The 12,834-nt window shown below is 42.9% G+C and overlaps 1 protein-coding gene across 4 annotated transcripts in view; it reads left to right on the top strand.

Moving 5' to 3' along the window:
- Positions 1–12,834, top strand: part of myo3b (myosin IIIB) — a 66,226-nt gene that overhangs the window by 12,683 nt on the left and 40,709 nt on the right. For all 4 annotated transcript variants that reach the window (XM_086124290.1, XM_086124291.1, XM_086124288.1 and 1 more), the window contains 11 exons: positions 3,876–3,941; positions 6,927–7,082; positions 9,723–9,807; positions 9,900–10,016; positions 10,330–10,434; positions 10,637–10,720; positions 10,837–11,039; positions 11,523–11,621; positions 11,690–11,804; positions 11,879–12,005; positions 12,220–12,430. In XM_086124290.1, coding sequence (XP_085980416.1) covers positions 3,876–3,941; positions 6,927–7,082; positions 9,723–9,807; positions 9,900–10,016; positions 10,330–10,434; positions 10,637–10,720; positions 10,837–11,039; positions 11,523–11,621; positions 11,690–11,804; positions 11,879–12,005; positions 12,220–12,430 — 1,368 coding nt within the window. The remainder of the gene's footprint in view (positions 1–3,875; positions 3,942–6,926; positions 7,083–9,722; positions 9,808–9,899; positions 10,017–10,329; positions 10,435–10,636; positions 10,721–10,836; positions 11,040–11,522; positions 11,622–11,689; positions 11,805–11,878; positions 12,006–12,219; positions 12,431–12,834) is intronic.

Here is a 12,834-nt window from a genome sequence, read left to right as displayed (position 1 = left end):
GTCATCACATGACCCCGTGATTACAGTATCTAAAAAACATTATGTTTCCACGATGGGAATTTGTGCCCAGCTGGAAGTGACTTTAACCCCAGCAGGCTATAAACATCCTGTGAGCTCCATGAACTGGGGTCACCTTCGTACGTGGTGTCTTTATGCGTCGGAAATACGAGCCGCTTGGAGAACAGTCACTCGTCTGTACAGCAAGTTTAAATGGCAGATCGCTGCGGCTGCTGTATTAGCATACTTGAGAAGACATCTTTCCCTCCATTTCCCATCTTTCCGCCTCTACTTGATTAATTGAGGGTGCTGCGGTGTGGTTGACAGATGTGAGCTCGTAATATCCATGAGTGAAGGTAATGGAGGATGTCAGAGGGTAAGGTTGTAAAACCATCAACTGCAAAATTAATTACAAATACAAATATGGCCTGTGATATTTAATATGCGCAAGGTTAATATCTCGAGTCAATTTTCTCTCTGGTGTTCCACCTCGCCTTGTCCATGCAACATCAAACCATGCTGTGTGTGTGTGTGTGTGTGTGTGTGTAATGCTGTGTTAAGGTTTAGAAGCAAAGATGGCCTCTGTTTGTTGGGCCAGGTCCTGAAAAAATTAGGCACAAACATAAATCAGTCTAAGCGGATGTCAACATGAGTGAGAGGGGACTCAAAATATAGTGAAGTAGCGGCAAGATGAAGGGGCAGCAGGGAACATTTTTTATTGCTCCTAAGCGCTCACGAAAAATTCCAAGTCTTGTGGTCTTTATGGTAAATACAACAAATCAAGTCAGTGTATGTACTAGGAAGCAGGCTCATTTGTTTTAAAGCCTAACCTAGCCCTCACCAAAAAAAACCATAAAAATGCTAAATCTAGCATAAGGTCAAGTGCGCCCCTCCTTTCTCTTGCAGTGGACTATTCCGTCTACTGACTGTGATGAATCTAGAACAACAAAGTTGTGAGGAAAATAACCAGAGCTTTCCCAGTGGAGTGGATAAGAGTAATGAGGAAGGAATGGGGAAAATAAACAGTTCTTCATCACCTTTACCCATTGTGACACTCAATCGCAATCGCATTTATTGTCATTGCACATGCACACGGACAGAGCATCAAAATTCACTGAACAGTTACAGTACAACCCGTCCAAGAGACACAAAAACAATGACCAACAGAGTGAGACCAAACAGAGAAGCCTGTTGTGCCCGTCGAAAACGGTGCCCCGACCGGCAGCTTCCAACTGCACATTTGAACGTGAAGGGCCCCGATGACCGAGTTTGCGTTGGGCCCCCAAATGACCAAATACGCCCCTGACGGTTGTTAGCTGAATGCTATATCTGGTGTGGGAGGAGAGATGAGAAATATGGCTGGGCCGCTATTATCTACTTCCTTTCAGTACAAGAACCCTACAAAGAGGCAATTGATAAAATTGGTCCTCAAAATGACGGACTTAAATTCCTTACCTCATTCAGCTTTGAAATCTCATATCGATAATATAATTGTTAGTTGCGTGGTTTGTGGTCATTATGCAAAAAATGCTCCAAATATGGTGCGATGCATTTTTACCCCAGTATAATTAATACCTCGCCGATGGTGTCAATCAAAACTATAAAATACAAAATTTTATCTAATTATAATTCAGATCCACATAATGTTTGGGATGGCCTCCCTTTTTATTTGATTGCTTTTTGTTTTTGTTTCTTTTTTGACAAAACGCAACCGTTAAATAACAAGCCAAGAGATATAACAATCCTGTGGGATGTGGAGGATTATGAAAGCTGCATACTGAGTACCACGCTAAAATCTTTCTTTGGTCTCATTTTTGTCTTTCTGTGAGGCTTAGCGCCAGCCGTCAAGTGCCGTTGACACCTCTCCGATTTCGCCTCAATCCACACCGAGGAGAGACTTGACAGTACGCGCTCTAGCCCGGCCCGCAATTTGAATAAGCCATTCATGTTTACAATATTAGCCGCCACTCTCACCAATACTCAAAAGGTACAAATAAAAAGTGCCTGGGTTTCCCAAGCACAATAAGCACACTTTGAGAGCGTTATCGGCAGCGCGCGTGCTTTTTCTATCGACGTAGTAACACATAAGTAGTGCGTAGCGACATCAAGGCGAGAGAACGTGTCTGGAGGCTCACATTGGAGCTTCCATTGAAGCAGTCATTTTGCTGCCTTTGATCTGCACTTTGCGAAGGATCGGCTGCTTGGAGTTGTTTAAAAATGACAAGATTTTCCTCCCAAAAACGAGTCACTGTCCCTGAGGAATATGCATGCCTTCCCGTGGTTTGTTTCGGCACAATTTCCTCTGACTGCTTTCTTAGGAACAACACACGATAGTATAAACCTGTGTGATGGAGTCACGAAATACATTCATACGTCACATGACTGAAATGAGTAATCAGTAGTAGTTATGTAAGGGGTCCCCAAACCTTTTTCCTGTGAGGGCCAAATAACTTTTACCTTCTCCGACAGGGGCTGGGTTCGGTTTGTAACAAAAAGTGTGACGATCGCAGGAGGTGTCTGGACGTCAACATTTATTGTTTTCCAAAAAGCCGCACATAACCAGATGTTAACCTTTTCTGGGCTCTTGATAGGCACAATTTATGAAATAGATAATAACCATTTTTTCTCTTACCTAATCTTTTCGCCATTAGTCCATTTTTTATTTGACAGGGGTGCATCGCGGATTTTATTTATTTGTTCTTTGAGGGAAGTGTTTCGGATATGGCTCAGACTGCAGAAGGGTGGAATAGAATGTTACGTTATATGCATGTAAAAGTCTTGACTTGGGGGAAAAACCCAAAAAACAACCAAAAAAAGCATCTCTGGTATAGTTCAGGGGGCCGGGCAAAGCGCAGAGGTGGGCCACATTTGGCCCGCAGGCCATAGTTTGGGTGAGTTATGTGGACATAGCTGCTGGTGGATGCAACTGATTTTCAAAACAAAACATTTTTCAGAATCCGAACATTTGTCGTTTGGACTCTGTAGCAGTTTGCTCGTTGTTCGGGGGAGAGGGGGGACAACTGGCTTCGTACATTGCCACTGGAAAATCCATCCATCCATCCATTTTCCGAACCGCTTGATCCTCACTAGGGTCGCGGGGGGTGCTGGAGCCTATCCCAGCCATCTCCGGGCAGTAGGCGGGGGACACCCTGAATCAGTTGCCAGCCAATCGCAGGGCACACAGAGACGAACAACCATCCACGCCCACACTCACACCTAGGGACAATTTAGAGCGTCCAATCAGCCTGACATGCATGTTTTTGGAATGTGGGAGGAAACCGGAGCACCCGGAGAAAACCCACGCAGTCCCGGGGAGAACATGCAAACTCCACACAGGGAGGCCGGAGCTGGAATCGAACCCGGTACCTCTGCACTGTGAAGCCGACGTGCTAACCACTGGACTACCGGGCCGCCCGCCACTGGAAAAGAGAACCGCAATTCAAACTCACGTCAGAGGTTGAGCAAGCGTACATCGTGTTACTTTCCAGGTACCTAAATGATGGGTGCCCCCGCCGTTATTCGTCATCTCAAATCCCCGCCGCTCTTGTCATGGAAACCACGCGAAGAGTGCTGGCCTCATTATCGACGGCCTCCGTGAATGCCGCTGACAGAAGCAAGACTTGCTCCCATAACTTAGAGTTCCCAGTCACAGATGCCGCCTGCCAAGTACACGCTGAGTCACTTCCAAAGCTGGACAGCCACCAAGTCTTCCCCCAAAAGTCCCTCTGAGCTTGTGCCAGCCGTCATTTGTCAGCCGACGAGGAGATGCTCTGCTTCTGTCATGTCATTGGAAGGCAGTTGGTCCAGTCTGACGAAGCCAAAAATGATTGATTGATTTTTATTTTATTTTTATTTTATCTTTTCTGATTTTCTTTCAGAAATCCCTCACCTACGCTGCAAAATCCGGAGCAGTGGTGCAGAAGTTTCTGCCATTTCATCGCCCAGTAAGTTCCATCAAAACTTGCCATCGCTTCCCGCAGAGCCCCACACGTGAATCGTCCGATATTAGCTCTATTAAAATTAGCTGAATTATGCACACCATTTTTTTAAAACACATTTTTGTCCACTGTTTTTATTTTTTTGCACATTTACACATTGTGAGGCAAACTTAATGACATCTTCCAATCAGCACATTTTTGCTGATTTTTTTTCTCTCTGTTTTAAAGTTAAACAAATACCAAGATACATATATTTATTTTTCCAAGTGCTCAGTGACTAAAAACATTGTTTTTTTTCCCCTCGCAACATACCAGAGAGGAGGTTATTCTACATCCATCCATCGGCCACTACAATATTATATTGTGGTTTATTGCAATGGTCTAAAACTACCGAGATATCCAGACAAAAGAGTATTGTGGGCGCGCCGAAGCTCTTGTTTTAGCTCTTTCATTAGGTTGTGCAGGAGCTTGAAGGCTTCAGGGACGGGCATACTCACTGTGAAATCAGTTCATTGATTATTAGGTATTCCTGTGGAATTGCTTGTTGATTAATCATGTCTGGCGAGATGGCGTTGGTTTGGAAGTTAGATTTAGATTAGGTTTAGATTTGTAGCGGAAAGGAGAACAACGTGATGGCGACAGCTACACCCTCTGAACTCCTTTAGGCAACATTATTCTGCTCAGTATTTAACGTTCCATTTTCTTCCCGTGTTTCTGCGGGAAAACAATACTTGAACGTCGTCTATGCTTTTAATCCCAACCAAATCAACAATAATGTGCGCTTGAACACCGAGCGATCCGAAATGGATATTTTCCCAATCAGATTCTATCAACCTCTCGTGGCTTTGTGTCCATTGACTTTTCATTTGTGTAAATCTGCCACAAAGTCATTCACGTGCGTTATCACCTCCGTCAGAGACCAATAAATAACTTTTCATTCCCCTCCTTAACGCTGCGTTAAAGCTTATAGCGTCATTGCTGCCTTCTACCTGCCGTTCCAAATACACACAACCTTCATGTTTATAAGTGTGCCGATCACAATCGCAATGAGGGAATAAGAGTCCATTTGAACGGGGGACTTATTCGATGTTTTGTAAGGGAGTAAATGACAATTAAATACAGTAGGGTGTCTGCTTGAATAGGCCGTTTGCTTTGGCTGATATTGATTAGTCAGGACCCAGTCAAGGAGTATCTGGCAAAGTGGGAGTTTTTAATACTTTGCTGTGTCATTGCAACCATTTCCAAGAGGGTCCATGTCAATGGATTGAATGACGTCGGCGCAGCATTCATGTCCTCAAACAAACAATCCCAACAGAGTTCAATGCAAGGAGGCTGGACAATGGTATCAGGTTCCGCAGACCGTTTTTTTTTTTGGAGCCTATCTTTTATTTGTGTGCGTGTTTGCAAGGTGTGTGTACGTAAACGTGTGTGTGTGTGTGTGTGTGTGTGTGTGTGTGTGTGTGTGTGTGTAGACTGTTTTTCCAGAGTAATAAATCCATCCAGTGTGATTCCACTTGCACAGCCGGGGCGCTGACTCGTGTGACAAAGTGGCTCGCTGTTCACAATTCCTTCCAGTGCCGCTCTGCTAATAGAGGCAAACCTCGGCGGCTTAATGTCCTGACACTAATGAATTCACGAAATTAACTTTGAGAGCACAAAAAAAAAAAAAAAAAAGAGGAGAGAACGGAGATTAGGTGTTTTGAATTAGATTGTTGTTTACCTGCTATCTTGTGTCTGTTTGGTGTTGTTCGAGTCTTTAGCCGCACAGGTAAATTAACCACACAAAGGCAGTTTCGCTCCCTCTCAACATTAATCGGCTAACACAAATCAATCAAATTAATTTTGAAAATTGCCCTAGTTTATAGTTTTGTTGTTGCAAAGTGAAAAATCGCAGTGCACTAACATGAAAGCGACTTGCTACATGCCCTTACTACCCTCACAAGTACAAGTGAGGTAAGTTTGGATCAACTTTAAAACAATTTCAAGCATTTTTGTTGTTTTTGCACTTTATAAGGCCATGAAAACAGAACAAAATGATAATTTAATATTCTATTGGCTGATTTTGAACCACGCAAAAAAACTACATTAGTTGAATGGGCATGTTGCTTTCACAAAAGACCCTTATTAATCAATTAAATTGAGGTCCCACCGTATATGTAACAGCTTGACATCGTCATATTTGTTTCCAAACCTTTGTTGAGGCAAGGCACCTATTTCACATTCAAAACATTTCAGGGCACCACCAAAAGAAATTGTCAAAAATGTATTTGGTGGTACCTTGACAATACAACTTTCACTCGTTTTGTGGCTATGCTGGTAACGCAAAGTACCTGTTTGTGAAATCACATGTCATATTCACTGTTTTTGTACTCAGGCCAAAGCCCCGGCTACTTAAAAAAATAAAAAAATAAATAGAGCTTTATTTCCATTTTTTGGTATCTTGGGCCAAGCAGCTTCGTTATGAGCCAGTCCATAGCCTTGTCTAATGGCAAAAAGTGATTTGCCGCTATCTTGTTGCACCTGCTGGCAATTACAGATATTTTCAGGTGGCACTCAATTACTCAGGGTTTGAGCCCTGTCCCATTTTATCTTTTCATAGTAATTGTCTGTTACAAAAACCATATAAAGTAAATTCGGGGTTTGAGCCAGAATGCGTCCGGTTTCCACGGTTACCCATGAGCACATGTACATTATGAGCTGTAAAACCGATGCCCAGGCAAACACTGCACATCCCAGATAGGAAACGCTGCCGGGCACTGGCAGGGCTTGTTTGGACTGCGCGACCATGGCGACAGCATCCATGCGGCGCTTTCTGACCAGATTAGCCACTCACACTTTTGAGGCACTCACCCTCTGCTTTTTAGTCTCTTGAGGCATCTCTGTTAGTTTGCTACAATGTTCAGGTGATCACCGTTCAGCTTTTTTTGCACTGTGACTCTAGTGAGGTAACCATGTTATTTTTTTATTGTTATTTTTTTGGGTGCTCTCAAGGTGTCTGATAAAGGATTTTGAAGCGCGTCCTTCGGTGACTCATCTTCTGGAGCATCCCTTCATCAAACAGGCCCACGGCAAAGATGTGACCCTTCGACAGCAGCTGGCGACGCTAATCAAGGAGCAGCAAGAATTGGGATGTGCAGCCAAAACGAAGTAAGTCTATTTTTACCTTCATCTATATTTTACTCTCATAGAAGACGTTTGAACAATCATGACAAAGCTGCCGCCACACAAAACTCACTCGCGATCATATTTGACTCCAGTAGGGGGCAGGCTCTCATCTATTTTATTTATTTATTTTTTTGCTTTGAAATGATGAGGAGCCCAGCAAAACAGATCGGTGTGTGGTTAAAAACAAGGTAGGAGAGTGTGACTAATTCAGTGCGACTGATGCTGACTAACCACACTTTAATAAATACACTCAAGCAAGTGGACTTGGCAGCCATTAGCATCAAGAATAAATCCGTCTTACTGTGTAATATTTTTGATCTCATCTTTAATATGGAAAACAGCTGTCAGTACAGTACAACACAGTGCAGTTAGTGACAGTGTATATTAGAGGTTCAAAGTTTAATCATCAACTAATCAATTATCAAATTAATCGGTAAATATTTTGATTGTCGATTAGTCTTTTAAAGGACACCACTCACTGGTAATTCTTCTCAGATTTCTGTCGTCCTCCAGGAAAACAGACTTATTATTTTAGTGATGGAAAACATTTGGAAAGATTTGTTTTTTAATTTGGACAACAGCGATCAACATTTTTGCCTATCTTCTGACATGTTAGGCACCAAACCAGTAACTGAATCGCACCTAATTGATGTTATAGGCTGTTGATTTGAAATAATGTCCCATATGTTAATAAAGGGATATGATTTTAAAATGTTTTTTTTTTAATCTAATTCATCAAAAAAATAATCGACCATTAAAATAATCACTAGTTTCAGCCCAATGTAAATACACATGTCTCTTTTTGATCAAATATAAATCACATTATAAATGCCATTGCATTTTATTTACTTCCATGTAAATTAATGATTGTTTATTTGCCATACTGGCACATAAATAGAGATGATACCCTGGCACAAAAAGGACACAACGAAATGAGTCTTGCTTTTTTAAAAAGCTAATGTAGCGAACATTAGCTTGAAGTCTATAGTTAATTCTTGACCACGACAAATTCTAACCACAATAATAGTAAACATACACGAGGTGGATTTCTATTTTTATTTCTTTATTTAAAAAAAAAATGACACAGCTTGTGCAATGCATGTCATCGAATTGTACGCGACGCCACAAAAACACTGAAGTCAGCCATCTGTCGTCCACTTAAGAAATCCCGATTTTTGCACCGCTACCCCCCTCGTGAAGGAGTTCACCGAGCCTGCCCTTGACTGAGTGTTTTGATGTCGTGCCAACTCTGTTTACTCCCAAGAGCATGGCAGCCGCCGCCTGAGCCTGATCCCAAATTCCTGTCCTCAGTGAAAGTGGATAATGGGATTAGCAGCTTGTAGGGCGAGAGCTGCACTCGCCCGGTTTTGTCTCTCGTGCCGCAGATCGGGCGCACAATGAGTCTCGATAAGAAGAATAAAGACATGGAGGAGTTAAAAGGAGCTGCTGTAGGTGCAAAAGTGGGATCGTCTTCAAAGCGGCACAGCAGAAGTCGCCTGGCCCATTCTGGAGGGACAGAATGATGAGCAGTCACTTGATCCACCACTTCGTATTGACTTGGCGGCATTTGCACTCCATTCAGAATATGAAATAACTGCACAGGCAGAGCGGGAAGCAACTCGTGACCTCCAGCCTGAATTTTTACAATATGGCAGAAAAGATCAAGACATTCACTCTGGGTTCTCAAGAAAAAGGTCATTACGAAGAAATAGCCCGAGTAATTTATGAAAGCATATGAAATTAACATGTGAATGAAACAGTTTTCCGTCATTGGCATTAATAGTAGTCTTTTTTTTTTTCTCAAAGGATAAAGAATATATGCCTGTGACCATTGTTATAGTGTACGCCTACATATATTGATGGACTCAGAGGATAAAGAATATATGCCTGTGACTACGGTTACAGTGTCCGCCTACATATAATGATGGACAGTTTGTCTTCAAATATCCATTCCTTAAAGAGTTAGAAGATCGCCACGTGGATGCTATCCGTTAGCTCGTCTGTGGTGTTATCCATGATGTGTTGCCGTGAAGTTAGTGGGCTTATGTGGTTCATGTAAATATATACGTGTGCAGTCATTCTCTTAATTTAATGTGTATAGGTTGACAGCACATTTTAATTTGCAGTGGCAATTGTTCATGATGCCCAAATGTTGTTTGTTGTCCAGGCACCACTATACTTGCAGTCTTAATGTGCTCTGATTGGTCGAGCGTAGCTACTGGCCTCAGAGTCAAAAACACATACTGTAAGTGATAACTTTGTAACAATTGTTTGATGCAGCTGATAACATTTGATGGGTCCGGTGTTCCTAATGTTGTGGCCAGTGTGTCTGCAGAGACAGTTGGCACATTTGAGTGCCTTTTTCACACATTCTGATCTCCCTTGAGCTTTTCACAGCTCCATTCTGACCCACTGAGACTCCTTTGTGCTGCGAGGAGTCAAAATGCCTGAATGAAGTGCAGCAGGATTTGTCTTTTCACTTGGACTCCCCCGGGAGGACCTGAGAGGGCTTTGCCCAGAGGAGTGACCCATATGTCCCTTTCAGCCTGTTGCAAGTGCCGTTTGATGGTCACTTAAGAACCGCCTCCAGCATGATCACGTCCTCGCTTTCATACGTTCCAGGCACGAACGGATCAATACTCGTAAAACCCTCATCATAGAGAGTAGTCCCGATGACGATCTGGTCAACCTGGAGTTCTTAGATGAGGTGAGATTTAACGCGCGTTTATCTCAAAGCGCATCGATCGGACACAGATCGAATGTTCCGGAAGGTAACGTGCTCGTCCCTATTTTCCGCAGGAGACCATAATAGGCCATCTCCACAAGAGGTATGCCGAGCTGCAGGTGTACACGTACGTGGGCGACATCCTCATCGCGCTCAATCCTTTCCAGAGCCTCAGCATCTACTCTCCGCAGGTTGGTTACAAACTAGAGTGGCGTTTCCCAAACTTTATCGACCCGATGCCCTTTTTACATTTGAAAAGAAAAGTCCGCAAAAATATTTAGACGATAATACGCAGCAAAATAAATTGTTTCAAAACCTTATTTACCATTAACGTGAGCCACTTCATAACCTCCCCTGTAAAGCTCAATTGAAATTTAAAAAAAAAAAAAAAAAGACATCTTTTCAATCTTTTCGGGAGTCAGCACACGGCTGCCACCATTTCGAGGGCCTTTGATTAACCCCAAATAAAATTCATCTGTTCTAGTAAGCTTTTTCTCTTTTTAGTTTTCAAAGCTGTACCACGGCGCGAAGCGGGCCGACAACCCCCCGCACATCTTTGCAACAGCCGATGCCGCGTATCAAAGCATGGTGACTTTCTGCAAGGATCAGGTACAGCACTGAAGAAACTTGAAACACACTCGAGCAGTGCTTCTCAAATTTCTTACTCTAAGGGCCTCTGAGCACGACCCCACAAATCAGCGCGAGTGGACAAAAATGTGACCAAAAGCATCCATTTTTTTACTTTTGCATACAAATGGGTATATATATATATATATATATATATTTTAAGGATCTCTTTTTTTGTTTTTAGTGCATCATCATCAGTGGCGAGAGTGGCGCTGGCAAAACCGAGAGCGCTCATTTGATTGTTCAACATCTCACCTTCTTAGGAAAGGTACAGCATCTTTGTACCACTTAGCAATTATAACACGTATCTTAACAATTAAGTAGCTTTCGACCATCGCAGAAGTGGTTGAAAAAAAAAAAAAAAAGAAATTTTGTTGTCTTCAGGCAAACAATCGGACTTTGCGTGAGAAGATCCTGCAGGTGAACCCGCTCGTGGAAGCCTTCGGCAATGCTTGCACGGCAATCAATGACAACTCCAGCCGCTTCGGAAAGTACCTGGAGATGAAGTTCACGCCCACCGGAGCCGTCATCGGCGCCAAAATATCCGAGTACCTGCTGGAGAAGTCCAGGGTCATCAAACAGGCCATGTCGGTGTCATTCATGCGCTACACGTTTTCAGTTTTTCATAAAAGTATTGCTTGGTGCCAAGGAAATATATTGAAATGAGTATAGGAGCTTGATTTAGACAAAACGAGTGCTCTGCCACCATCTTAGTGCCAAAGAGCTACATTGAAGTGCGCTGAGAAGCGTAATTTAGAAAAAGGTAGTGCTTTGCCGCCAAGGGACTATATCAAAGTGAGTTGAGGAGCTTCATTTGGGACTGTCCATGCAAGATTTTTTTTTTACTTTATTGATCAATATTGATTGTATTTAAATTAATAAATAATATGATTTAAAATGAGAATTGTTTTCTAGTTAAAATTAAAATATTTTTTGCACATATGTTACAACCTTTTTTCCTTTATTCATTTTCCAGTGCCCTAGCCCATCTGTGCCCACCACTGCTCTATCCGGTATTTTATTATTTTTTAATTATTTTTTATAATCCTGCCACTTGTGTTTTCCCTTAGGGGAGAAAAGAGCTTTCACATCTTTTACTACATATACGCCGGCCTTTACCACCAAGACAAGCTGAAGACTTACAGGTTGCCAGATGGAACACCTCCCAGGTTGCTGCTGCATTCCGCATGATGTCAAGTTCTACTTACGGTGCTCATATTTCTGCTTAACTGTGCAGGTATATTGACAATCACCACTGCAAAGTGATGCAGGACATTGTGTCCAGCAAGCTGTACAAGGAGCAGTTTGAAGTCATCCAGGAATGCTTCCGGAACATCGGCTTCACCGAAGAGGTATTTCAGCAAAGACATTTCATAGGTTTTCCCCTCGCAGTTGTGTCACCTCCTCTTTCTGCTGCGTATCGTAGGAAGTCAACTCTGTTTACAGGATTCTATCGGCCATATTGAACACCGGCAACATAGAATTTGCCGCCATCTCGTCCCAGCACCAAACCGATAAGAGCGAGGTACCGAACTCGGAAGCCTTGGAGAACGGTAAACTGTGACAACATATCTGCCCTTTTGAAGATAATATTGAAGGTGTCGTAACTTCGAGAACCGAGATGAAATGACGCGAATAGACCGTTGGGATTAAATTAATACCATTTCATGGAACTAATATTAAAGTTTAATGTCGGTCTGTGTTTAAAAAAATAAATAGTAGTCCCACAAGGCATCTATCAAAGTCTTCTTCTCTTTCCCTCTCCAGCTGCTTCCCTGCTCAACATCGGGCCAGAGGAGCTCCAGGAGGCGCTGACCTCGCAGTGCGTGGTCACCCGAGGCGAGACCATCATCCGCACCAACACAGTGGACAAAGCGGCCGACGTGCGGGACGCCATGTCCAAGGCGTTGTACGGCCGCCTGTTTAGCTGGATCGTCAACCGCATCAACACTTTGCTGCAGCCTGACGTGAACATCTGGTGAGGGGGGTGCAGGGTGGGGTGCAGATGATGAACATCCGTGTGGACGTCCTCCGCTCACACAAAGCGCCAGTGACCTTTGTAAAAGTCTTCAGAGCTCAATGCAAACACGCAGAGGAGAATATAAATGTGAGTCCGAAAAAAAAGTAGTTTTAATAAATTTTTGATACCGATTGCGTGCTGTGAAAATAATCTTCAGATGATTAAAAAGACTTCAGAGAGACTACAAAGAGGCTGTTCATTGATCCGAAAGAGTTCCTTCATAAATATGCGCGTCATACGTCAAAGAGTCTAAAAACTAGATCCCGTCTCCTCTTTATACGCCTTATTGCCGTTAATAACCCGATAGCGATGGCAGAAAGTGACCTCAGTGGAGGACACATTATGAAAGCGCTACTAAATAC

The sequence above is a fragment of the Hippocampus guttulatus genome, chromosome 11 (genome assembly GCF_054856545.1).
Source record: "Hippocampus guttulatus isolate MCC_2025c chromosome 11, RoL_Hgut_1.0, whole genome shotgun sequence".
In the NCBI taxonomy this organism is placed as follows: domain Eukaryota; kingdom Metazoa; phylum Chordata; class Actinopteri; order Syngnathiformes; family Syngnathidae; genus Hippocampus; species Hippocampus guttulatus.
This window is presented reverse-complemented; position numbering and strand designations above follow the sequence as displayed.